Here is a 26761-nt window from a genome sequence, read left to right as displayed (position 1 = left end):
GAATGAAAAAATCAGACTGATATTTCGCCCCTGCTTGCTTTTTTTTGTGTTTTGTTTTGTTTAAATGTTCCTTTGTTTTATGCATGGCTCTTTTTACCACATGGTAGTGACAGATTGTTTGAGCTGGAAGGGAAAGCCATTCAAAGCTAATTACGCAGCCATTCCAGGCAGTATTTGCAAGCAGGCGGCTGAGAAGCAGAGGCATTTGTCAGCGCAAGACCCCGCGTGACTTTGATTGACAGTCGCGGCCCGTGACTGACAGGCACGACCCATCCCAGCCAATAGCGAGCGAGGAGCGCCGCTATTGGACAGAAAAGGGTAGCCGATCAAAGAGCCCCACGTGAGTTAGAGTAGCGTAAGCGACACGTGATCTGCCTCAGCAGTTTGGGAGCCGACATGTTGTGCCTAAAAAAACGAGAAAAACACACACGAGATAAACATTTCACTTTTGAAATGTATAAACCTAGTGCAAAAGAGTTCAAGTCAGTACTAAAGAATACATATAGAATTAGACATGGGAACTGTTTGCTGGTCAGGAACAAGGGGTTCTTGTTAAAAAACAAACAAAGAAAATAATAATAATAATAATAATAATAATAATAATAATAATAATAATAATAATAATAAAGGTCTCAGGCTCATTGACCAGTTATAAACCATATTTATAAAGGTTTATATTTCAATTATCTGCTCGGTGCACGTATTATACTTTTTAATATGGTATATTGCACTGATATTGTAAAATATATAATGAAATTATATATATATATACACACACACACACAGACGCACACACACTGCATATAAAGGATTTAACGATGAACTAATGGTAAACTATCGTAATGTCTCAGCTGTACCGGGAACTATAGCCGCATCTGCTTTGACCTTTTTAACAAGAGTACTAGGTATGAGTGTGAGCTGCACTCGAGCTGTTTATAAATAAATTATTTTGCAATTACAAAGAGCTGACCTTTCTGTTTCTGTATTTTGCAATAAGCACACAAGTGCTGTTTAGAGTGAGGAGCAACGACTTGCATTTGAATCTCAACATTGTGTTCCATTTAGATCCAAAATGGCGACGGTGACGTTATTCCGACCCACCAATCAAATTACCGCCCTGGTGTGTCCCCACGTGGGGGCTGAGCTCTGTGATTGGCTGCTCGAGTTAAACCCCTTTTGTTAATTTGAGTTGGTATGGAGCGTCGCTCTCGCGGCAGTTCAGACCTCGTGTCACTATGCTGCCTGTGTGTGGTATAGCAGACCTGTATGTGCATTTCAGAGACGGGGAAAGGCGATCGCAAGCGGTTCCCGAATAACATCAAACTTTAAAACGGCTTTATCCTGTTCAGATCTCAGAGTTCGCAGTCGACAGCGTTGCAAGGCATTAATCGCGGCGGTTCTCGCAGAAGCAGACCGGTTTCAGGTGTTCCCGAGTGTGCACGGGTTCAGTCCAAAGCGATGGTTGAATCCACCGTCCAGACAGATGCAGCTAAAGCCACAATAACTAGCAACGCCAGAGCGGAGATGTTGTGTTTTGTGGTTAATCTCTGGTGAACTCTTGATCTCCATCGTCTTAAAAAATTTGGAAGATTTAGAAGTCTCGAGGAACCTCGCTTAGAATTCTTGGACGACCGATTCGACGCAAACAGGACGGTGTGCATTTCGGGCGTCCTTTGCTTTTTTTGTTGTTGTCCGTGTATACTATTGCTGCAAAGAGATCTATCAATTCAGCGCATACATCGGACGGGAGCGAGTAAGGTGGTGTGCTGTAAACGCATATCTTTTTATCTCTGTGAAGTGCATTTATTATTTTATCTCAAAACCAAGATATTTGGAACAAGGCGAAGATTCATTCAGAATTCCAAAACCCGAGCAGAAGAAATTCGATTTAAAATAAAGAATCCGGTTCCGTGATGACAGTGGAGCGCCGTTTCAGATGCTAAAGTGTTGTTTGTACTCTCCATTTGAATCTGATCGACGTTCTGTGGCATTTTTGGTTTGTTTTTTGGGGAAGGGGGCAAACAAAACTTGTGGTTCCCGTATCTGAGACTCTTTTGAAAGCCGAAATCCTCCTGGTTCAAGTATTTACTTAAACCCAACCGGGGGACAGCTTTGTTCCAGTCAGTGTCTTTGGGAGTGGTTCGCGAACAATTAAACCAGTCAGCTTGGATTATTACGCCGTTTCCTTGGACTTAAATTTTAAAAAGGGATACATTTCTGAAGATGTACCCTCAGGGTCGACACCCGGTAAGTATGATGCACGTACCTTTTACATCTGAAATAACGCATTATTAAAGTGTCGTACTTTTATTACAATTAACAATCATGTCCACCAGTGTGGCATTAGCCTAACCATTTTAGTATTTTTTTTTAATGTAACTATAAACAAAGCCGACCGCATTTCTCCTCGAATGATTACAAAACATGTTCATTTTTGTAAATTGTAAGTGATCACCAATGGTGTTTGAAATATTATTATTATTATTATTATTATTATTATTATTAAGTGACGTGGTTTATTTTTCAGTTAAACGCCAGTTTAATGTCCGCAGTATAGGTTGGAAGTACAGATAGCGCACAGATTCCCCAAATGCCCAGTGTGCATGTTTTCAAATCAAACAGTACAGTTTGGATTGCTGGCAGTTTCGCACAGCACCGATGTGATCTGTAGGTGTTGCTGTTATGCTAGTTTGTGGTTGCCGCTGTGCGCTCCATCGCACATCATAAAAAGAAAAAAAAAGGGAGGGGAGGTTACTCGGAACCCCCCCTGAAATAGTCTTTAAACCGCCCGAAATGCGGCTCATTACAAAAGAAGAAAGATAGCTAACCTACTGCATGAACGCGTCTTAATGTGGTGTTGTGAACCGCCAGCTCAGCTATACAAATTCTATATGGTTAAATGATTGGGTTTTTATTTAATTCATTGATTGATTGATTGATTTTATTTTTTTAGGCACCCCATCAGCCTGGTCAGCCAGGTTTTAAATTCACTGTTGCGGAATCGTGCGACAGGATTAAAGACGAGTTTCAGTTTCTGCAAGCCCAGTATCACAGGTAAAAATAAATAAATAAACAGACTGAAGAGAGAAAAAGGGGGGGGGGGGTGTCATTTGAGTTATTGATTACCATGGTCCATTAGTTATTGGTTGCTCCAGTGAATTCTAGTTCTACTAACTTAATTCTATTGCCACCGGCTTCCTAATTTGCACTGGGCTGTAAAAGCAAAGCGCTTGAAAGTTTAATGTTTCGTTGCAGTTCTGTTTGGCCCAGAATAGCTGGAACTTATTTATGGGGATACATTATTTAATGCTATTTAATCCATTTTAGGGTTGATAATCTTTGGAGTTATGTGGTTGATCGCCAGATGCTCCAAATTCTGTTTCCTGACATGAATGTGCAATGCACATTGTCTCTAATAACCAAGCAGTGCCGATGTGTGTACATTGCTAAACTATGCCTGTCAATGCTTATTGTTGGTTATCACTGTGACGCACCCGTGCTGGACACTGGCACACACTGGGTTAAGCCCTGAAAGTGCGGCCAGTGTGTACATGAAGGATGAAAAGGGACAACCTGTTTCTTTGTTCTAGTCTGAAGGTGGAGTATGATAAGCTGGCTAATGAGAAGACGGAGATGCAGAGGCACTATGTTATGGTAAGAGTCTTTTCTGCTGTACATTCTCCTGCATCAAGCCTTGCTTGTTATGCATGCACTTCAAGAGTGCAGATTAGAGGATTTACTGGTTTGTCTTTTCATTTTTCTAGTGTAATCACAGCCTTGCTGTCTAGTGTGCGTTTAAGAGGAATTACAGTACATGCTGTAGCCTACAGAGTTCAGTGCATGGGTAACATTTTGTTCTGCAATTACCAGTAAGAGGCTACATGCTAATGAACAGTCAATAGATATGCAATAGGAGTGCATGTGTGTGTCTACCGCTGCAATATTTATATTCATGTTCCATAGGTATGTTTAGACTTCTTGGTAACTTCCTCTTCCAACATATATTTTAAGCTATCTGTGTAAATGGTTAAATTGGGGATTAATACTTCGGGTTACATTTCACTATTGCATATCTATTGATTTCTTATATAACACTTCAATAATGGCTAATTGCATAGCAATTAAATACAATGCTTATTCATTCCATGCAAAAAAGTCACCAGTGCATGCTATGGTAAATCTATAACGTGCAATACTGCTCTTCTGCCGAATGTATAGTAAATCCATACTTGTAAACTCGTGTTGTGTTTTCCTGTAACTTCCACTTTCATATGGAACCTTGTTATGTGTAAACTGAAGAAGGAGGTTAAATAAACAGCCTCCTGGCTTGGAGCAGACGGAAAACCGCACGCTGTAAAAGTGTCCGATTACAGGCTATGTGCAGTAGAACACGAACCTGCTGATTTACAGAGGCGCTGTGTGTTAAATGTCAGCTATTTCTTACCTGAAGAGCTGTCACTCATAGTATTAGGGGTGACAATGTGTGGGGCAGGACTAGAATTAGAACTCTGAGAGATTCAAAAGGTTAACTGCTTTTAAGATTGTGACCCTTTTAAAGCTCGTCTTGAATCACTTAAATTCATTCTGTGAACTCTTTTGACTTGGATGGGGTGGGGGAGGGGGGCATTATAAATCCTTGTTATTTATAACGTCCTTGTCTTGGACTGTATATGTCTCTCTAAAACATTAGCCACATGTTGCAAAAGGGTTGCTGAAGGTATTGCGTGTTCGTGTGACTTCATAACTTCTCATTTTTTTGATTAGCTCTGGCTTTACACAATCAACAACTGCTGAGTTCATTTTAATCAGTGCATTTATCACCTCTTCTCTTTCAGTACTATGAAATGTCTTACGGACTGAATATTGAAATGCACAAACAGGTACGTACTGCAACAGTAACCCACATGTGTTTAACTGAAAGTGGGTTTGGCATAGGTTTTATTTTTAACTATTTTTATCTGCTTTTAAGCCAAGAAAACAAAAAATGTAATTCTGCCTAAAATATAATGTTGGATTCTTTTAGGGATGTGAATAACTTTGCAAAGTTCAGGAACTGTCCTGTAAAGATTAGCATCTAGATTCAGTTTTTTAGTGCTACAAGATTATTTACAATAACAAAAATAATTTAAGTGCGACCCTAGTTGACATTATTTAATATATTGGTTATAAAACAGATATAGATCAACAACAAACAAAAAAGGTATGGAAAGAATGAAGTCTTGTCCTGGAATGTGGTGTCCTGTCATAAGATTAAAGGTAACAAGCCTGTGGGGAAGACATGCCACCCTAAAAACTCCCAAGACACTCGTAATTATCATGATTAGCAGATTTATTTATGCTGCTTCAGTTCATGGGTGCAGCCCTGTAGCAGAACAGTAGTAATAATAGTAATAATTGGTGTGATACTGGGGAGGCAGTCTGACTTGTAGTGTGTGTTTTTTGTTTTGGTTCAAGAAGGAAATGAACACCTAGCTAGATTAAAGAAAGGGATCAGCAGGCTTGGAATGAAACCTGCCTGTACACGCTGTGTTAAAATAACCAGTGACTGATTGCTAAGACAACACCTGAGTGAGGGAAGGCTGAGGTCAGGATATTTCTCGTAATTTGCACAGTTTGTGTCCTCTGCCTCATTTATTCAAAAACAAAAACTTTTTTTTTTTTTTGAGCTGTGGTGTTTGAACTTCTTTATCTCTGCAATTGGCGCACTGCTCATAGTTACTAGAAACAAGAGAAACATTTTCATTATTTTCATCTCCTTAGTTTTCTCCTTAAGAGTTTCACGTGTTTCAATAATCGGCTTAACGCACTGAAATGAATTCCTGAGAGCCCAGCCTGAATGTTATACTGAAGGTTTTCCAATGCAGCCGCCCACATGCACTTATCCAAGGAGTACAATTTATACAACAAGCTCATTATGGGTTTTTAATGTGATCAAGCCAAACCCATTCTAGGTATGGCTGGATTAATAGTCAGTCTCACGGTGCTAAATTGTGACTCCCTGATTCATCTGCGGTGGTGTGTGACATTCTGCCAGATGTGTCTCTCCTAGGCCGCTAGACGTGATGCGCTTGGATCCATGTGCTGCTGATACTGCACAACCCCAAACCACTAATAGATAGAAGCAACATATATGTATTTATGTGCATGCTGTGGAAGGAGGCATGCTCCAGAATAATCAAGCTCATCAGCTGACCCGTTTTAGCGGTTGACTGTTTTATCATTAACACAATTGAGTGCACTAAAACACTTGAATTATTCATGCACGAGTCCAGCCGTCCAGACCTGAGCGTTTGTGATTACATCTGCTTGGGATAAACAGTGACTCATGGCTCATCTCCCAGACTGGAGGAAAGGGGTTCATGCAGGCTTGGGGCGGATTATCCAGCACAGACCAGCGTGATCTTTTCCAGTTAGGTCTATGGAGAGAGGGGGGTAAAGAAATTGAGAGAGAGAGAGAGCATTTTCAGCTCTTCCAGTTTTTTTGATTTTATTTTTGTGTCCTGTACAATTGCATGATGTGATTTTAAAGCTGCTAGGCAGTGGGTCCAGTGGGAAGCGGAACCCAGACTGTGAATTGGATGCTGGGGTTTTACAGCTTATTTGAATATTTGTTTTGACAGGTTTCTTCTTAAGTGGGGATAGGAATGGAATTACTGTTGTGTTTTGTCAGTCAGCACTTTCAATTGTCGCTGCTCGTTGCACCCCAGCTTGGACTCCCGCTGTACAGCACTATAGCAATGACGTGGTGCGTGCTGCTGATAAATAGTCTATTAATTCGGATATTACAGGAAATGATGTGGCTTAATGTACATGGAATAGTGTTCGTTTGAGGTTAATAACCACTTCAAACAGTGTTCACTCATACCTGCAGTTATGTAGCATACACGAGTAGCAGGGTGTTTAGCTGTAGCAAGGTTTGTTCAGATGCATTATTTACACAGCGTTGCAGGAGGGAGTGCCCCGGTTATAATGCTTGCACTTGTCTGGAAGCTAGGATTTACTGACGGCTCTTTGTGGAACAGGAGAAACATGCTACTTTGCAGAGAATGAGGGAGCAGTGATCACGCCCTCCTAGGTGGTTTGGTTCTTATCCCAGGAATCTTTTGATTTCCGGTACCGCCAGCTCTAGACGTCCCTGTTTTAAAATCAGATATGTAGTGTTTGATTTATCGCATGTTGTTGTGTTTGCCTGCTTCCGGACAGACGTCTGTGCTAAAATAGAGAGTGAATTACAGACCTTAGAAGGCAAACTGAAGAGGATGCATTTCGGTGTTTTTATTGTGTTGTGCTTGAATGCTGCTGCTTGCTGCCCACTGACTGCTAACTGGCAGCCAGAAGCCCCCCTCTCCCCCACTCTCCCAGCTGACCCTAGCACTATTAACTGCATGGTGATTAGCGTTGTTTGTGCCCCTGGAGCCAAGCGGCTCACAGCTACAATTACCAGTTGTTTTCCTGCAAATTTAATACTCATCAGTGTCTCTCTCCACTTTGCTAATGCCGATAGCAACAGGCAAATAGCTTTCAACATGCCATTGACAGGCTGGTTTAAGAGCGCTCTTGAAGCGGTGCTAGACAGCTCAAAGTACCTGTAATTGTGTACCAGAGCGCAAACCACGCGGCTCAAGGGCCATGTTTTCATTTGCTTAAAGTGACAATATCCTATTTCTATCCTTGGCCAACGTACCTGGGTCCCAGAATGCAGGGCTTTTTGATCTGTAGGTTGCCATAGGAACTCCAGAGGAATAAATGCATGTGAAAGGCCAGAAAGCCTGCTGCTAAATGTTTAAATACTTGTGTTTTTGTCATCTTTCTACCAATAGCGGTTCTCATGTTTTTTGAATAGGCTGCAGACAAAACTTAAAGCCGTAGTGTTGGGACTTGGTGGTCAGTGGAGTGTATCTGCCGCATTCTAGGTCTTTTCCCCACCAAGCTAGACTAAACAGGATGTGCTTTATGAGGGCGGTTTATTTCGGCTTGACCGTAGGATGGCTAGGGTGCCAACTGCTACTGGTAATCAGACCTCCTGCCCTGCTGAATTTAAGCCAGCAGTCTTAATTGCCTTGTTACCATACCAGTGTCGGTGTAGAGTTGATTTCAGTTGGCGGTCGGTATTGAATTGCAGACATTCTGTATATACAGTGTTTCCTTTTATTTTTATTTTTATTTTTTCTATTCAGTGTTGAGTATCAGACCGGCCTTTGTCTGTCCTGGCTGAAGCTTCTATTGCATGACCTTGAAGGTTGCACAGTGACCTAGTTGTGTTGGAGGTTTCTTTAGGAGTGTGAATGGCTCCTCACCAAAGCTGGCAGCTTGGTTGTTGTAGTTTATTAGTAAGTCTGCTTCTGGTTTACAGTATTTGTTTCCTTTCCCTGCTGCTGCAGCTGCTTAACCCTTCGCTCTCCCCGGCTGACTTGAGAGGGTTTGAGTTTGAGCTCTCCTCCCTGTGAAGCTGCCTGCCTGCCTGCCTGCTTCACCGGCTCGCTGGGGTTTTGTTAGCATACTGTTTGTTATTGGACCTCTTGGTTCCAGAGGGTTCAAGTCTGTAAGGCTTGCCTTCTCTCCACAGTAATCACCCCACCCAACTGCCCCCAGGAAGAGGCTTCGACACACCTGGGCTGAGAATATTACATTGAATTGGGGGGTGGGTTATACCCTTTTCCAATTCGTGCAGTTAAATGTATGCGTATCCTTTTAAGCTGTTAGTGTCTTTCTCTCTCTCTCTGCTATTGCAGGAATATTTTGTATAAATATTGTGTTTTTTTTTACAAATCGGAACATTTATGTGGCTTGATTTATTTATATATCTATTTTTTTTTATTATTTATTTAATTAATTGATTAAATAGTTCAACACCACTGTATTTAGTCTTTGACAGGGATCTTCTGAGGAATTCTTTTTGTCTGTGTACAGTACTTGTGGGGGGGTGCGGTTGTGATAATGGGTCTGTTTGAAACAGGAAGATTTGTAGCCTTATTAGTCCAGCAGCCGCCCTCTTCTCCCCCCCCCCCCCCCCCCCCCCCCTCCCCCTTATCCACCATTAATTCGTGGAGCGGATCTGATCGACAGCCTGAAAATTCAATTTAATGACCTGCCTCTGTGCACGTAATATGATTTTACAGCCTGTTACGGTCAAGCAAAGGCACATTCTACATAATGATTGCAGCGAGAGAGGGCTGTTGGTGTTGCTATGGCAACCTGAAAGGCAGGGGGTGTTGGCTCGGATTACGGAGCAGTGTTTTGGTGAGGGAGATGATGGCTCTCATGGCCCTTGATGAATGGGCAATGTTACAGAGAGGGTGTGATTCATTATGAAGTCACCCCTGTTTTTTCATTAGACAGTGATTCTTTCACAGGCTGATGCAGCCTGGCTTAGACTAACATAACTTGTCTGCCATCAGAATTCTTTCTTTTGTAGTTCTGTCCTGTTTGAAGGAAGGTGTACTAAGCGTACTTGAAGTAAGTGATATTTACTGCATAGATAACAAGGGGCAGGGGAACGTCATACACATTTTAATATTGCAGACCTGTACAGAGGTCTAAGAAAAAGTGCAGACAGCTGTAATATAGAAAAGAACTTCAACACACCAATAAACTAGTCCTGGGTTATGCCCATATAGTTATATGTTAGTAATGCAGTGTGCAAAAGCTTATCTTTCTGTGTGTTTACTTAACAAGTTACTTACTGAATAACTATATGAATTGCAGAAAGCATACTTGTTTGTTCAAGTGTACCAGCATGAGGGCTGTAGCTGTGCTATTGTTTGAACCCCCCCATCCTATTGTCCATTGTAACAAGCTGCTTCAGCATTCCGTGTTCCGGAATCGCCAGGAGCATGCTCAGTGGGCACTGTGTGAGCGATTGCCCTGGTATCGGAGGTCACTCAGCCACAAAGGATAGTTTGAGCAATGTGACGTCTTCCCTCGGAGGGTCAACCATAGCCCTAAAGCAAGGGGCCGATCTAGCTCCCTACACAAAGGGTTCAGTAGAGGTTGAAATGTTCAATAGAGCTCTGGTTCTGTGTTCTTGAATCAATACGCCCGTGCAGAAGCTCACTCTTGGGGCTGCTTCACTGTGCTTCAAACTACAGGCCACGGAAGGCAGAATTTAACTGGAAATCAAAGTCTCTTTTTTATTTATTTATTTATTTATTTATTTTTTTTGTATACAGGTTTTAGTGTTTGTCTTTCCTCGCTTCCTCTCAAGGCTTGCTGGTGTATTCTTTCAACCATCCAAACGTACAGTACTTGTCAGAGTTCCAGAGTGTTGAGTCTTTTAATAAAACATGTGTGCGGTTATTGCTACAAAGCTGCAAGGCATTTATTTGTTATGATAATAAATGATGCAAACGCTTCCTGAAATTACTTTTTTTCTGCAGAGTTGAGCATATCTAATAATGAAGCCAGCAGACCTGCTATCACTGCGGTGTCTTTTTGTATGTTGGCGTGTGTGTGAGTGATATCTTAGTGTGGGTTTCTGTCACTATAAACTGGCTTCCAGTCTCTGATCCTGTTCCCCTTCTACTAGGGATGGGAATTTTGAATAATTTCCTATTCAAATACACGGGGGCCAACATTTGTGTGTGTTCGAATACCTGAAATAAAAAATAAAAGGCAAATACGCATGTGTACTACTGCAGACAGCATAAAAAGTGTAAGCCGCTAAAGTTTAACTTCACTCTTTGGATGAGCCGGCCGGGTTCACAAAGTGTACAAACAATGTCTAAGCCCAGATTTCTTTGTTCAAGTTACTTGGTTTATTCAATAACCTGTAAATAATTCAAAACAAAGAAGACACCTGGTTGTACTTTCAATGGTCAGTGCAAATGTTAACATTACTCCATCCATTCACAGAAAGTCAACAGTAGATGTTTTACATTGAACTGCAGTCCAGAGTTAAAAAAACTATTTCCATGCTGTCATTGCGGTGTTCTGCCTGGCATTTAGTATGTCTTTATATTCAATATAAAACTCAATTTAGCATTCTAATTTCTTTTTAGCACTTGCTATATCCATTTCTTTACAAATTTAAAGTTAGCTGGTGCCATGCTCCCTGAAGCTGTTTCACGACTGCCTAGCAACAGCGGCTGTGTGCCGTCATTACAGGGGAACTCAAGCAGGAGATCTGTTCACATTAGCTGAAAACATGGCAACAATTTCAAACAGAATACGTTTACTGTAAAATGTAGCTGTTGCAAGCATTGCATGATTAATTAGTGTCCTTGTGTTTAATATGCCTTTTTATTTGTCTATGTAAAGCATGATCCTTTTCATTGACTTGCTAACTTGGCACTCATTTTTCCTATATCTTTTTTTTTTCCCCCTCTCTTAGACTGAGATTGCAAAAAGACTCAATGCAATTTTGGCTCAAATCATGCCTTTTCTGTCACAAGAGGTAAGGATTGATTCATTTCTTTAATCCGTTCTGAAAGATTGAATTGTAATGTGTCAAATTAGAGCGGTGTGTAAAATTAAATGTATTTACTCTGAATGCATTGTATTATCTAGTCATAGTATAGTGATATTACACACAAGTATACTTTATTACTGTATGTGAGAATTGTTGTAAAGTAGAAATACAAATTCAAAAGGGCATTGAAACAGTAAACCACTGAACTACTGCAGCAGAAAACGCTTACTATTTAGCAGACGTCTTTATCCAAGGCGACTTGGAGACTATGCTTCCCCGCAATCAGCCTAGTGAGTCTCTCTAATCTGCAGTGTTGCTGGAATAGTTAGTGAGCAGAGTATTAAAAGCATTCTGAACAGGCTATGTCACTGTGCTTGTCCTTGTCGAGTCTGCATTAATCCTCTTCTCTCTCTGTCTCAGCACCAACAGCAGGTTGCGCAGGCTGTTGAGCGTGCCAAGCAGGTGACCATGACAGAGCTGAATGCCATCATCGGGGTACGTGGACTTCCCAATCTGCCTCTCACCGTGTGTATACCCCTCTTATTCCTATCATTTTACCACAGCCAGGGGCAAATCTGCTCACTGCAAGGCTCAAGGGACGAGTGCTACCAATCCTGTTTCTCATTTAAACAGCGTGGGGATGCAAAACAAAGCATGGCTACGGCTGCTGTTTTTATTTTAGTGCACTGCCTGTCTGCATTCAGCCCTACAGAGTAGTGGACTACAGCCCGAGGGGGACATGCTAAAGAACAGCCTCTTCGTCCTCCTGAAGGTGGAAGACACATAGCCCTGTAGCCGTCATTGAAAACCATTGCAGATCAAACCCATTGCCTCTGTTTGTTTCTGTCCATTTGGTACAATGTAGTATGTCCTTCCTTTGACGTCTTCTGTGTGCAGATTTGACTCTTGTGAAATGTTTGTTCATTTATTATAATTTTTGCTATGATGTGTTTTATTTTTATACAGTCATGCATTAATTGTGTTTTTTTGCTGTATTTAGTTATTCATTGCATATCGTCTTCACTTGGCGCTGATTTCCTAATGAATTCAAGCCTCTATAATTCTTCTGTAATCTACCATGGCTGTCGCTTGTTTCATTTTAGCAGGAGGAACCTTGAGGTGTTTGTGTTTTTAAGGCTCCTCAGATCAGGAGCTTGTACTGATCATGCATACAGGATTTGTATCACTTTAATTGGGTAAGAGCACCGAGTCTCTTAGTTCATCCGTTACTGACCTATTTAGCTCTGAGAATAAAGATGGGACAAAACCGCTCGCAGTGCCTCTTGGACCTCCAAAAGTACATTCCCCAAAATAAAAAGGATTACTTTCATTGCACCACATTTCAAATGTGCTCCGACCTAGTAGTCTTGCTTGGAACACTCTTGCTCATGTAATTTTTTTGCCTGATAAAATCCATTCTGTTCGGAGAGAAAAGAAAACTCTTCAAAGCTGTGAGAATAAAGAAGTCCTGCTTTGATTAGCTTCTTTTAAGCAGTCGTTGGGGAAGCTTTAGTCGGGTCAGTGCAGCTGCAGGCAGATATTGGAATTCAATTAAGGCAAATAAGCGAGGACTGTGACCCTGACCCCCCTCCCCATTTTCAGGGTAATTGCTTCCTCAAATCTGGCTGAATGCAACTGTCGTCGGGGCCCATCATTAAACAGACAGCCATTCACTGGTCTCGCCTGACCAGGCCTCCTCACAAGGAAGGAATTATGGTCAATCAAGGAGCACCTCAACTGTGGGCTCCGCGCCTGGCTGCACATTACCAAAGGAAGCCTGGGCAGTCAGCCGTTTTCGTTTTGTGTGGCTTTGCTTTGTGTTGGAGAGAGATGGCAAGAGATCACCCCCTCCCCGCCCCCAGGGGCAGAAAAGGGGGAACGGATAATAAGAAACGAATCGAGTTAGCCTGCCTGCCTGCTCCGGTCGGAGGTGCTTCTCTGTAAAAAAAACAAAACAAAACAAAACAAAAAAAAAAAACACATCTGATAAATGATCCGCAGGGGTGGGGACGTGGGCGTGGTGTTGGAGGAGCCTCCTTTTCATTTTGGTTTATTGTAGACCCCCTTTTAATCTGGGGGGGGATTAGCGTAATTCTTAGGGTGTAAGCATTTTGATTTCTTCATAAGATTTTTTTATTTTATTTGGACTGACGGATGGATGTCGTATTGCTTTATTCCTATAATTAAATTGGAGACCACCAGTGGGTGGAATTCACTTCTTGGCTTCTATGAGTGGGTTTGTCCTTAAGCTGCAGCATTCTTCAATGCCACTTCTTTCCCTCCACAAGAGGAAGTGTAACACATACTTGAAACTGTCTAAGGAGTCATAACTAACCCAGAACTTCATGTTTCCTGACCTTGTGGTAGAGGGTTTATTGAGGACATGTATAATACATTTTCTACCGCGCCTGACTCTCCCCTAAAACCAATCCCAAGTATTGTTTTTATTACCACTTCAACCACAGTGTGCAGCAGTCGTCTTGCTCGGGGACTAAGCTATGGGCTTTAAGCAGTAGCAGTGCCAGTGTGTAACTTGCTTTTCATTGCTTTGTTTGAGCCATTCTGGTTTCCTGTTAGCCTTAATTGGAAGTTGTCTAAACACTGTTTACAATGAAGTCCAAACTAAAATGTCTCTCACTGCTGTGATGGGAGATTATACCCTGGGTGCATTGCCCCTAACTTGCCTAATGGAGCAGGTAATACCAGACGTTAATAAAAAAAAAAAAAAAATGACTTCTTCTGTCTCCCAAATCTATACCTAAGTGTTCTAGAGAGCTGAAATGTTTCTGCTGCAGTGTAGTTTGTTATAAAGTACATAAAATAAATGAATTCCTCAGTGTCACATTTTAACATATTGTAAACTTGTTTCTGGAACTTCAGTTCATTTTCTGTTTTGATAAACATGCCAAGCATGAGTCGAATGCCAAAGAACAGACCCGATTTCAAACTGGATAGGAAAATAAAAATAACTGGCTCTGTGCTACACTTTTGCTAATATGGTCTGGAACATTGTTATTGCAATAAGGGCCTGCCCTGTAGCTCGCTCTAGCTGTCATAGCAAGCCCACAGGCTGGGTGTCCTACAACTCATTTGTCTCCCTTACTGCATGAACTACTGTAAGTGGTGCGTTCAGTAATGTGATGAATGCTTCAGTCAATTAACAGCTTTAGAATGCATTGGGCACTATTTAGTGGTATCTTTTTCTATTTAGTGGTATTTTTTTCTATTTAGTGGTATTTTCTTAATCATTTTTTATTCTGTTGTTAATCGACCCCTCAGCCTGTCATCTATTTTTGCCTGCATCAGATCGTTGACTCTAAAATATTAAACTGTTTCTGAAAGCCAAGGCTAAATAATTTATTTAATGAAAAGCATCTTGGTTGGTTGAATTCAGATTGAGTATTGTGAGTTTGCTGTGATTAATTATTTATCCGATTTTTATATATTCCCAGTAGTGGAGCGCAGACTTTTTTTTTTGTCATAATGAAAGTATTTGTTTCCCTTTTACACTAAACTGAGACTCCTTGGCATTAAATATTAAAGTGAACATGGATTTGGGAAATTGTTCTGTGAACATGTATTTAAATGTTTGTGTCTCGCTCCTGTGGTAGGAAAGGTAGTTTGACTGGTTCACTTCCATCAGTTAACGGCACTCCTTTGCATACACTAATGCGCAGCCAAGCGTAGGGCACCTGCAGATTTGAATGCGACACCCATTTCTGATTCCTGTACTCCTTTATGTAACTTTAATATCCTGTAGAAATTGGAAATTTAGACAGGGTGGCAAATCTGCCAAAGTGTGTTTTTTTTGGATGCTGTATTGATGCCTGTCTATTTTATATCTAAAACACAAATGCATGTCGAACTTGAAACATTTGTATTGTGTGCACTTTATTTTTCTTCCAGCTGTTCTATTCTACCAGATCTGTGCTTCACTTGGGCATGTAGTCGTATGGAGGGTTTGTTTTTAGCCTCCTAGCTACCGCAGCAAGCTCTCTACACACCCCTACGCTTCGTGCAAAGCAAAACTCACAGGAACACAACTATTGTGACATCATGAAACTAAAAAGTTTCAGAAGTTCCTCTCTGAACTTTGCCTTTGCACACGTTTCAAAATAGTGACCCCCGAGTTTTGGTCGGATTAGTTGCCGTGTGGCATGTTCATTGTGGGGTTTTTATTTTTTATTTTAGAGCTTTGAGTGGCTTTTCCTGGTGCATTGAAAAATAAATTAACCTTGACATGTTCTGTAAACCGATTGTGTTTAAAATTTTTATTTATTTATTTTTGTGAAAACTTCAGACAAATTCTCAATGCAACAATTCATTTAGATTGTGTTTCTAGTTTACGTTTTTCCCCCTTTTTTTAAAATAAATATACAAGGACACAAGCATCATTAGGAACGAGGAGAAGAGAATAACTGATGGATGTGTGTGTTTTTTAAATTAGAATTAGCTAGAGTTTAATTCCTGCTTCATAATTAAGCCTCTTGATATTTTGACGTCGGTTTTGCATATTCCGTTCCTCATTAAATGTAGTTCTTTATACTGAATCAAGGCCTGCCACTCGTGAAATGACCCCCTCCTCGACAGCTGACACCATGACAACGTTAGGATTCCCGGGGGGGGGGGGTCGTGGTTAAGTGACCATTTATTAAATGAGTGAAGCATGCCTAGATTACAAGAACATGGCATTCTGTATATATTCAAATATTTTTAATTTAAATAAAAAGTTATTCAGTGTCCACTCCACCTGGACAGAAATAAAAGCTCCTCCCATAATGCCATGTAAATAATTGAACATGCTTGCGGATAGTAATAAATAGCGAATGTCCTTTTTGGTCGCGCCATCAAGTAATATTTAACCTTGCTGTAAACCGCACTCATTTCCACACAGAGTGCCTTTTAAATCCCATCTGTTTTTTTTTTTTTTTTTAAGTCAGACGGGAGTTAAATGTAAAATATTGATGTCAATATAGACAGATTTATCATCTGCCAGTTTGTTAAAGCTGCTGGTTGAGTGGCCACTTGTTTGGCTCATAACAGCTGCTGCTGCTTGTTTTTATTGGGTGCTTACAAAAATAAACATTTACAGTTTCTTTAATTTATTATTTTCAGACATTTTTGCTGTCCATTAGAAAATATAAGTGTCATATTGTGTTCAATTAATTCCACACAATTACAGCTTCAGTAGGCCTAAATTCTCATTGCATTGGATCGTTTTGATTGGTGGTTGTTTTTTTTATTTTTATATATAAAGCATTTTGTGTTTCTTTTATTAACCGCTCTGCTTTTTGTCCTGTTGCTCGCCCCCCAACCCACTTGTCGTCTGTTTTGTTCACAGCAGCAGCAGCTCCAGGCACAGCACCTCTCGCACGCGGCTCACGGGCCCCCCATCCAGATGCCCCCCCACCCCTCGGGGCTCCAGCCGCCTGGCATCCCCTCAGTCCCGGGTTCGGGTGCCGGCCTGCTCGCCCTGGGAGCTCTCGGCAGCCAGGCCCACCTGCCAGTCAAGGACGAGAAGAACCACCACGAGCTGGACCACAGAGGTGAGGAGCTGACGATGCATTGCATTATGGGACGGCAAGGCGCAGGGCACACTCTACATTTTGCTCAGTAGCTTGGCCAAAGCGGTTTAGACTTTTGCTTGCTTATGCTTGTGAAACTGCCCACCTGGTTTATTAATTAGAATGTACGGGATGTTGATGGTTATTCTAAGAGGATGTGTAAATCTATTAAATGTATATTTTCAATATTGTTTTCCTGGCAGAGTAAGTATTGTGTAAGGTTAGATTAGTTTCAAGTAGTAGTCAGCACACACTTTCAAGATATAGTTGAATATTGTATCCCCGTCAGCCCCTGCGTGCATAATTGTACCGCATTAGGTTTCCTGTCTATTTTATAATGCAGCATGTCTTTTTTTTTTTTTAAAGTTTTGGCAGGGCAACTTCTCGAACTCCATAGAGTTCACAAACTTTTTCAGTTCATTTTTTTTTTATAGAAAGTCGTGACGGACGGGGATGTAGAAAAGCAGGTGAAAGATGTGTTAGCTGTGTAAATCGTTCTGCATGCGAGACATGGATATTCATTTTCCTTTTTTCTTTTTTTCTTTCCTGGTCAATCATCCTTTCACCTGCCACTCGCGATTCCATTGGTAAAAGAGAGAGAATCTAGTACGGTAAGTAACCGGAAATAGCTTCTTTTTTTAAACTGGGAGTGTGTGCAGATGTATTTGCTTGTGTGTGTTGTATAAAAAGCTTCCTAGTTAAGTTCAGCAGCAAGTACACAGTCGGATTTTCCTACCCTGAACACAAATAACATGCATGAAAATCCTTTTATGCTAAAAATCCATTTAAAAATATGGATGAATCAAGAGGATTTAAGTATAAGCTTGTGTATTCTAATCCAGGTAGAAAATTGCATTTAAGATCACTGGCTGGAGATCAGCAGTTCTCTTATTTCATCACAATTAAAATGGACTTTGACTCCCGTTTCTCTCCGGCTCTCCCCCCTCACCTCTGTTCCTGGTAAATATTTATGAATACAAATGAGGAGTTGTTTTGCTCTGTTCATTTTCTGGCCTTGTGAGCAGTTTATTAGACAGGCTTAAATCTTCATGATGGATTGCACTGGGTCTTTAAGATTGTGTTTCAATTGAGCGAGCCTCATGAATGAGTGCAGTCAAGGCTGAAGGAATAAAAATCCTTCAGTGATTAGCAGCAGAGCTCTTCTGTTCCCGATCGCACTGCCCTGTTACCCCAGGTCACTGGCGGTGACTTTGGTTATTGAGTCGAGGTAAGCAGGACTTTCCCAAGGTCAGATAGTTAACCAGTCACACAATCGGCCAGGCACTAACCAGCCGGCTTGATTGAGGCGTAGGCAGCTTGTCCTGTTTGATACTTCTGAACAATAGCAGCATTGAGACTGTATTTGGGATCGGAGCTAAGATGTCAGGCAGACTCGTTTTTAGTCTGTTCCCTTTCTCTGAATAAATAAGACTGCCTGGAACTACTTCAAAAGTGCTTGAACTTTCCTTGCGTGGGTCCTTCTATTGTTTTTGAACGAAAGGGAGCTCAAGTTCTGTTCTCCACAACGTGAACATTGAAAAAAGAAATTTGGCTGGACGCAAAGAGTTTAGGCTCTCCTCGGTATTGATTTCCTGTCGTCTGTTGCCTACAAAAGGGCCCCCGACAGTGGGGCGGGGGGAGGGGGGAAAAGCCTACACAAGCGTCTCTTTTATGAGCCGAATGCAGATTAGGAGCCGGTGCCATCCCAGCTGAAGCTGCGCATTGCTATCCTCCTGGTGAGGCGAGCCATGCAAATATTTCCACTTTAGGCTGATTTTGGGGTTGCCAAGAGACGAGATCGCAGTGGTCATTTTATTCATTAATGTATTTGTTAATTTTTTTTTCTTCCTTCATGCCTACCAAACGCAATAAATAAATATTAGCGTGTTGGCTGCACGCTGCTGAAATATATCGATGCCTCTAAATGCCTGCCACAGCAGCTGCAGCTTTTTCCTATTAATTTTTTGGCTTGACTGACTGAAGAAAGGCTGTGGTGTTATCCTGCGCTTCTTGCTTTATTTGAGGGAGTGGGTTTGGATATTTGCATACTGACTGCCCTCAGTAATACAGAGATTTCACTTTTTATTTATGTGAAATGCATTTTGTAACTCCTTAACACTTCCCACCATAAACGGTGCTCTAGAAACAGTAGACACTCGTGTGAAAATGTTACACCACTTAGTGCTTTAATTAGGCATCTTAAACTTCTAAAAAGTCTCATGCATTGTACCATTACTGTGTTCCTTTTCTGTTGCTATTTTAAATGAATTGTATGTGTGGCCTATTAAAGTAGACAATCGCTAATTTGACTATTTTTACAATTTTTCAAGACGTTCAGTTCCAGTGGTTTTGATTTCATATGCAAAACAGAAGCAATGGGGTGTTCTAGTACATCTGTATACTACTCTGTGTGTGTAATATAGGTAGGTAGATAGATATCGCTCCCTAAAATCTGTTTATTAATAATACTAAACATGAATAGCAGATTTCCCAGATCCCAATTAGCACAGGTTTGTTAAGGCCTACAGGAGCGCTAGGTGTTGGTCAGTCTGTAGTATCAGTTCAATTACACTTCAGGTCACTTCCAGCACAAGGCTAGAGAACCATCCCACAGCAGCTCCACAGGATTCCAGTCAAGCCTTGTTGCCTTCAGAAGACCACCCTGGGTTCTGTATCAGGCCGGCAATCAGTCTGCCCCATTCCTCATCTGCGATGGCCCCAAATGCAGCCTGCCCAGTGCCTAAACTCAGCTGGGTTAGAGATAGCTGGCTGTTACCGGATCGGTCCCTCCAAGGGTTTTTTTAATGTGTGGCCCTCATTTTAGGGCTGCAGGCAGCGAAACGTAATTAAAACACAGCAATCCAGGCCCTGCATGCTAACAGTTTTGTGTTCACGTTTGTGGTAGCTTTTATTTTGCAGCCTGACCCGAATTGAACTTGCTAAACCGATACTATACTCACTTTTTTTTCCATAATATTTTGTTGATTTTTAATAGTCTGTCAACCCATGTGTGTTTTTATTTTTGTTTTTAATGAACATTTATTTGTATGGGGTGTAACGTGTTTTACATCCCTTGTTCAAGAAGTGAAGTTCCAGCTGCTTCTTCTTCTGCTTCTGCTGCTTCTGCTTCTGCTTCTGCTGCTTCTGCTTCTGCTTCTGCTTCTGCTTCTGCTGCTTCTTCTGCTTCTGCTTCTGCTTCTTCTTCTGCTTCTTCTGCTTCTGCTTCTGCTTCTTCTTCTGCTTCTTCTTCTGCTTCTGCTTCTGCTTCTTCTTCTTCTGCTTCTTCTGTATTTGTTACACATTAGCGGGTCAGCACTGTTGCTGTGTGCAAGGTGAATTTCTAGCAGGAGATGTCGGATATCGTCTGGGCTCTGTGCTCCAGAGTTCCAGTGATGGCTGTTCTCATGAACTTGGCGTCGCTGTGGATTTTTCTTTTTATTAATCTTCTGATTTTATTTCAGAATAATTCGGTGTCCCCGTCGGACAGCCTGCGCGCTGCAAGTGAGAAACACCGCGGCTCCTCAGACTACAGCATCGACTCCAAGAAGAGGAAAGTGGAGGAAAAGGACAGCATGAGCAGATATGTGAGTCGCAGGAATACGCCTTTCAGGAACGGAAAAAACAAATCGCAACCTTGTAATGAGTGTCCTTTAATGCAATGGCGTCTAAACTCTATCATAGTTGCATTTTAATGTGTTTTTTTCTTTGCAACATACACACATTCTGACTGTTTTAGAATTAATCCACCTCATTGGGCGATTTTGCTAGCTCTGTTGTCCAGTCGTATGCACACAGCCTGTACTGACTTCACCTTCCGCTGCTTTCATTATAGGACAGTGATGGTGATAAGAGTGATGACTTGGTGGTTGATGTCTCCAATGAGGTGAGTGTGGAAAGAGTCATTGGTTTTAAAGTGAGTGGGGGAGTGTTGGCATTTGGCAGGACTAAAATGTGAAGTACAAACCCTCTCGTCTGTGATGTATCCTGTCCAGGATCCAGCCACGCCCCGCGTCAGCCCTGCCCACTCGCCGCCGGAGAACGGTCTGGACAAATCACGGGCGATGAACAAGAAGGAAGGTCCCAACAGCCCCGCCTCTGTCGCTTCCTCCAGCAGCACGCCCTCCTCCAAAACCAAAGACCTGGTCCATGTAGGTCTTTGTTTTGACTGCCTGTATTTTGCTTGGAAATCGGTTACCAAAAGCATCTGCGGGTGTTGTATTGAGCAGAGAACTCGTGCGATAACTACATCTCAGAACTCCACTCTGTGTAGTTCTATGTCAGCTATGCAGTCAAATACATACTGTCATGTTGAATCTCTGCAGTCATCAGTAATATTTCATGTCTCTTCTTTAACCTACTAGAATGACAAGTCTTCAACCCCCGGTTTGAAGTCCAACACACCGACTCCGCGAAACGACGCCCCTACCCCGGGCACTAGCTCCACCCCGGGACTGCGGCCGCTGCCAGGGAAGATGCCTGGCATGGAGTCACTAGGTAGGCCCTCTCAAAAACAAAACCAAAAAAAGAGTTACGTGCGTCTTAAAAGTGGAAATTCTTGTGTCACTGTTTCCAAACCCTATATCAATAGTTGACACCCAAGCAAGTATCAGTTAGTATTATATAGACTCTGTGCCTGGTCGACCTTCATTCTAAAGGCGTTCCTAGAGGCTGGTATGCGGTTTGCTCACTCGTTTTCTCCTGTCTTGTTCTTGCAGCTCCAGCGCTACGGACCCCCCTCTCCATCGCTGGTTCCTATGCCAGTCCCTTCGCCATGATGGGCCACCATGAGATGAACGGCTCCCTGACGAGCCCGGGGGTCTACGCTGGGCTCCACAACATCTCCCCACAGATGAGCGCCGCCGCAGCCGCTGCAGCAGCGTACGGCCGCCCCATGGTGAGTTTAATCATCTTAACAGTAACCTCGGCTTCAGCTTACCTCAGTCAAGATGTACAATTATGGTTATTTTTGACCTTGTTACAGGTATCTCAGTTGGATACTGCTGGTAAATATGATCTAACAACCCATTTCTTCTTTGCCAGGGTGGCTTTGACCCACACACTCACATGAGACCCGGACTCCCTGCCAGCCTCTCTTCCATCTCTGGAGGAAAACCGTGAGTTGGTTTTATGAATTACTCAGTTTTACAGTCATCTGTGAACTGCCCATGCATTGAAGGTTGTATTGCAAGAGTTGAAGGTTGTCCCTGCTTGTTTATTCTTCTTTTAAGCTAACGCGGCCCTGCGTCTTTTCGTTTATTTCTTTTCTCCAGAGCGTACTCCTTCCACGTGAGCGCGGATGGGCAGATGCAGCCAGTGCCCTTCCCCCCGGATGCTCTCATTGGCCCCGGGATCCCGCGCCACGCCAGGCAGATCAACACGCTGAGCCACGGCGAGGTGGTGTGCGCCGTCACCATCAGCAACCCAACGCGCCACGTCTACACCGGCGGCAAGGGCTGCGTGAAGATCTGGGACATCAGCCAGCCGGGTAGCAAGAGCCCCATCTCACAGCTTGACTGCCTGGTGAGTGAGTGAGTGAGCCAGCGAGCGATCGACACACCCCCGGGATCAGGAGACATCTGGGGGCTGACATCTGTTGTACCTTGGGAGTGGAAATCCCTCCCTTTTAAGATCCAACTGGCACCTAGATTTGAGAAGTCAAATGTGTGCGCTGGTGTGTGCCCCTGTTGAAAATCCTTTTTGCCAAGAAGCCCTTGTTTATAGCACCAGTATATCAGGGATGCTCCTTGGTGCATTGCACCTAGTGCAGCAAAACACTAGTTCTTTACACTGTGTGATGCTTACATCGCACTTGCTTGCACTGTTTGTAGTACATATAGCGTTTGTGTGGTTGCTAATGGTCTATTTCTTCCGATCTTATTCACTTCCCTTGTATTTGGTTTTAAATATGCACTGCACAGCACACTGTACTCTCCATCTAAATGAGAACCATTTTAAGGGTAGATTCTCAATAACAACAATTTCTTTACTCCTCTATTGGCACATGATAAATGCTTAAGACTGCAATGTTAATGCTTTCTGATCAAGTGTCCTACGAGTCGTTTTTGGAAATGTATTTGTAACCCTCCAGCAGTCTCTTAAGGAAGAGCAGTTGGATTTTAATTGCATTAGAAACTCCTCTAAGTCCTGATATCGACGGTCGCGGTCATTAAATTATCTTTTAAAAGCCCTGTACTATTGATCTCCTTTTAAAGAGGAGAAACTCTCTGCTATTAAGAGGCTGCCGCTCACTGTCTCGTCGGCTCCCCCTCTTTCCTGCAGAACCGTGATAACTACATCCGCTCGTGCAAGCTGCTGCCGGATGGGCGGACGTTGATCGTGGGTGGGGAGGCGAGCACGCTGACTATCTGGGACCTGGCTTCTCCGACCCCGCGCATCAAGGCTGAGCTGACCTCCTCCGCCCCTGCCTGCTACGCTCTGGCCATCAGCCCCGACGCCAAGGTGTGCTTCTCCTGCTGCAGCGACGGCAACATTGCAGTGTGGGACCTGCACAACCAGACCCTGGTCAGGTGAGGCTTCACTGCGACACACCTGCTGGTTTATAAAGCATGTTCAGTGTGTTCTTGGAGATGATGCAAGGGCCGTGCCACCCTCCTCCCTTGAATGCATACAGCAGTACACAGAAGCTGGAATTTGTCGCTCCGCTTTACGGTTTTGTGTGTGTTTTACTGTAACTCGGACACCGCTGCTTCTCCCTCTGCAGGCAGTTCCAGGGACACACAGATGGCGCAAGCTGTATTGATATTTCTCATGACGGCACAAAGCTCTGGACAGGTGGCCTGGACAATACAGTTCGCTCCTGGGACCTGCGGGAGGGTCGACAGCTGCAGCAGCATGACTTCACCTCACAGGTAAACTCGCCCTTCTCACCGGGCCTTGTGCAGCCATATCAAACAACACTTGTTTTAAAGTTTAGAACATCTAACCCAAGTGATTTCATTTATAAAAAATATAAAACAGCAAGCACTTTTGCATGGTGTCATGTTTCCAGTATATTAAATGTAATAAGACATGTTCAGAGTTTAACTCTCCTTTCCTGTATAATACCATTCTGTTAAGTAACAGTGTTGCTTTATTGGAATATGGGTTTATTAAGCCATGTTAAACGTGCTTCGTTAGAGAGCCATGGATGTATCTGATCTGCTTGCCTGTCCTCCCCTGATCAGATCTTCTCTCTGGGTTACTGCCCGACTGGAGAGTGGCTGGCTGTGGGAATGGAGAGCAGCAACGTAGAGGTCCTGCACCACACCAAGCCAGACAAGTACCAGCTGCACCTGCATGAGAGCTGCGTGCTGTCCCTCAAATTCGCCTACTGTGGTAAGCATCTCTCCATACGGCACTCTGCCTTTCATACTGCGCAAGTATGAAAATATTTTAAATGGTACAGCATTAAACGAATACAAAAGCAATCCAGACTGTGTGATAAACCTGCAAGACCTCAAATTTTCGCTTTGAAGTGCGTTTAAATATACAACAATCATTTTAATTGGATTTTTTTTTTTCTTCCTGGGAGTACTCATTTTTTTGTATTTTTGTGTTTTTAAAGGTAAATGGTTTGTCAGCACTGGCAAAGACAACCTTCTCAATGCATGGCGGACTCCTTATGGGGCCAGCATATTCCAGGTAAGAAACGTTCATTGTGTTCACAAAATGACATCAACCTTGTTGTGGACTGAAAAGCTGACATTAAATAGAGACATTTAGACCTTGCATTTTGATTTTTTTCAAATATATTACTGTTTTAAAAAAAAAATCTTAACCAAAAAATAACTTTCAAAAATGGAATGTGTGCAGTTTGGCTAGGTTACACAAAACCATGTAATGCATTAAGATGGGAACTTTTTTAATCTTGGAGACTTTATTTATTTATTTATTTATTTATTTATTTATTTATTTATTTATTTATTTCACACTTTTCTCAGTCCAAGGAATCATCATCCGTCTTAAGTTGCGATATTTCAGCTGATGACAAGTACATCGTAACAGGCTCTGGTGACAAGAAGGCAACAGTTTATGAAGTGATCTACTAAACTGAAGGCAAAGGACCTTGCAAAGACTTGTCCACCTGCGACATGAGGGGGAGGGGGGGTGTCTCCTCCCCTTAACACCAAATGGAATGTTTAGTGGGGCGGACCGTGACACGCAGAGACGTGGCCCCAGGACTTGTTTTTTTGTGGATATCTGTGGATCGTTCTGGTGTCTCTTTCCTGGCTGTGGACTACACAGGGTTGTTCATACTCTCTAAGGGTTTGGTTTGGAGGGGCTGGACGGAGCCCCCTGCACAGCAGCTCGTTTGCCAGTTACTGACCCGAGTTCCTACGTCACTGTACAAATAAATATCGCCTTTCTTGGGATTGTTGAATATTTTTTACTGGAGGAAATGTTCCTTAATGTGACCATGGAGCAGAGCTTCATGTTTGACACTTGACCGTGCTCCTTCGAAGACCTGTGAAAAGTGTAAATAATGGAGTAATAAAACAGAAACATGTTTATATATTTACGTGTCATGGTACACTAGTGGTGTTTTTTTTTTTGTCTGCTGTACTTTGGTATTCACTGGTGACGGATGGTGAAGGCTGTTTTCGTTTGTTCTGCTAAGGCTGAAGTTCTGAAACTTGCTCTTTTTATTTGTTTTGTACTGGAGCTAAAGAAAGCAGTAAAGTTGTGCTTGTTTCACACACAACATGGATCCCCTTTGACACTGAATAGTCTCAGCTGAGCACCTCCCAACCTCCCTGCTTTTGTGATGCAGCTTCGAAGGAATGGATACTGAATTTGGCTCAGGGAGCTAATATGTTAAAAAAAGTGTTGTTTTTTTTTGTATTGCCATGAACCGTTGTTTAACAACCTAAGCTTGTTATATGTTTACTAACAAACTGTTTTCCTTTTGTTGAAGATATTGTAAACAACAAAACTAACAAACTCCAGTCACGCTTTGTTCTGCTGGGTTCAGTTTGAAGCTTCTGTCTACCTTTTTTATTATTATTTTTTTTTTTAAACCTGTTTTTTTGTTTTCTGCCAGAATTGCCTCAATTTCAAGTTTAACACTGTGCTGTTAATGAATTAAAAATCCTGTTTTAATGATCCCATTGTACAAGTCTGGACAAACCTAAGGTAAGGATGACCTGGAGTTATCCACAGGTACTGCTGAAGCAGGAGTCTGTGGAGGGATTGTGCAGAAGGGTGTCTCTCTTTTAGCAGTCAGGGTTAAAGCTGGGAGCGCTTGCACTGAACTCTGGACAGCTTGCTGTGACAAACCTCTTGTAAGGCTCGGGAGACCCATCTGATTCTGATATCCGTGCTGGAGTTTAGCTGCAGAGGTGTTGACTAGAAGTTCCGTTGACAACCAGCAATGCCCTACTAGCCTCGGCTTGAGTGGAACAGCTAAACCTAGCTGTGCAGTCAAAAGGGAGTGTCAAGGCTTATGGGCACTCCATAAATGTGTAGAGCCCCTCTACAAAACCCAACAAATCCTTCATCCTTCAGGATGATTTTTTTTTTTTTTTTTTTTGTGCTTAAGGTGTTGTTTTGAATGACGGTTACAGTGATTTTTAAAATATAAATAAGACAAAAGTTGACAATTTTTTTTTTAAAGTTTTAAAATGACATTTTTAGACTTTTTTGTTTAAATAAATTCGGGGGGGGTGAAGGGTTATAATGAGTCTTACTTTCTCAAACTTACACCAAAGTATGTAGCAAACTGATCACTGAAGGTTATGTACAGTTGTTAATAATTCAATAAACTGTTTTTGTAAAAATACAACAAAAAAAA

General features: G+C 42.2%; 1 protein-coding gene across 7 annotated transcripts; it reads left to right on the top strand.

Moving 5' to 3' along the window:
- The first annotated feature begins 1183 nt into the window (after window positions 1-1183).
- Window positions 1184-26761, top strand: LOC131700614 (transducin-like enhancer protein 3). Of its 7 annotated transcripts, none has more exons than XM_058999089.1 (20): window positions 1184-2247; window positions 2954-3054; window positions 3591-3654; window positions 4836-4880; window positions 11330-11392; window positions 11828-11902; window positions 16752-16953; window positions 17566-17582; window positions 20433-20555; window positions 20804-20854; window positions 20964-21119; window positions 21333-21465; window positions 21687-21865; window positions 22012-22085; window positions 22242-22491; window positions 23251-23498; window positions 23693-23840; window positions 24156-24306; window positions 24536-24612; window positions 24912-26761. In XM_058999089.1, exons 1-20 carry the CDS (start codon window positions 2224-2226, stop codon window positions 25017-25019), a joined length of 2289 nt encoding a protein of 762 aa, XP_058855072.1. In that variant the 5' UTR covers window positions 1184-2223; the 3' UTR covers window positions 25020-26761. The 7 variants fall into 7 exon arrangements, with proteins under 7 accessions (XP_058855072.1, XP_058855069.1, XP_058855071.1 ...); XM_058999086.1 differs by having other exon boundaries at window positions 16752-16955; window positions 17523-17582; XM_058999088.1 differs by having other exon boundaries at window positions 16749-16953.

Source organism: Acipenser ruthenus, chromosome 24, assembly GCF_902713425.1.
Source record: "Acipenser ruthenus chromosome 24, fAciRut3.2 maternal haplotype, whole genome shotgun sequence".
In the NCBI taxonomy this organism is placed as follows: domain Eukaryota; kingdom Metazoa; phylum Chordata; class Actinopteri; order Acipenseriformes; family Acipenseridae; genus Acipenser; species Acipenser ruthenus.
Note: the sequence above shows the minus strand (reverse complement) of the source record. Positions and strands in the feature narration are given on the sequence as shown.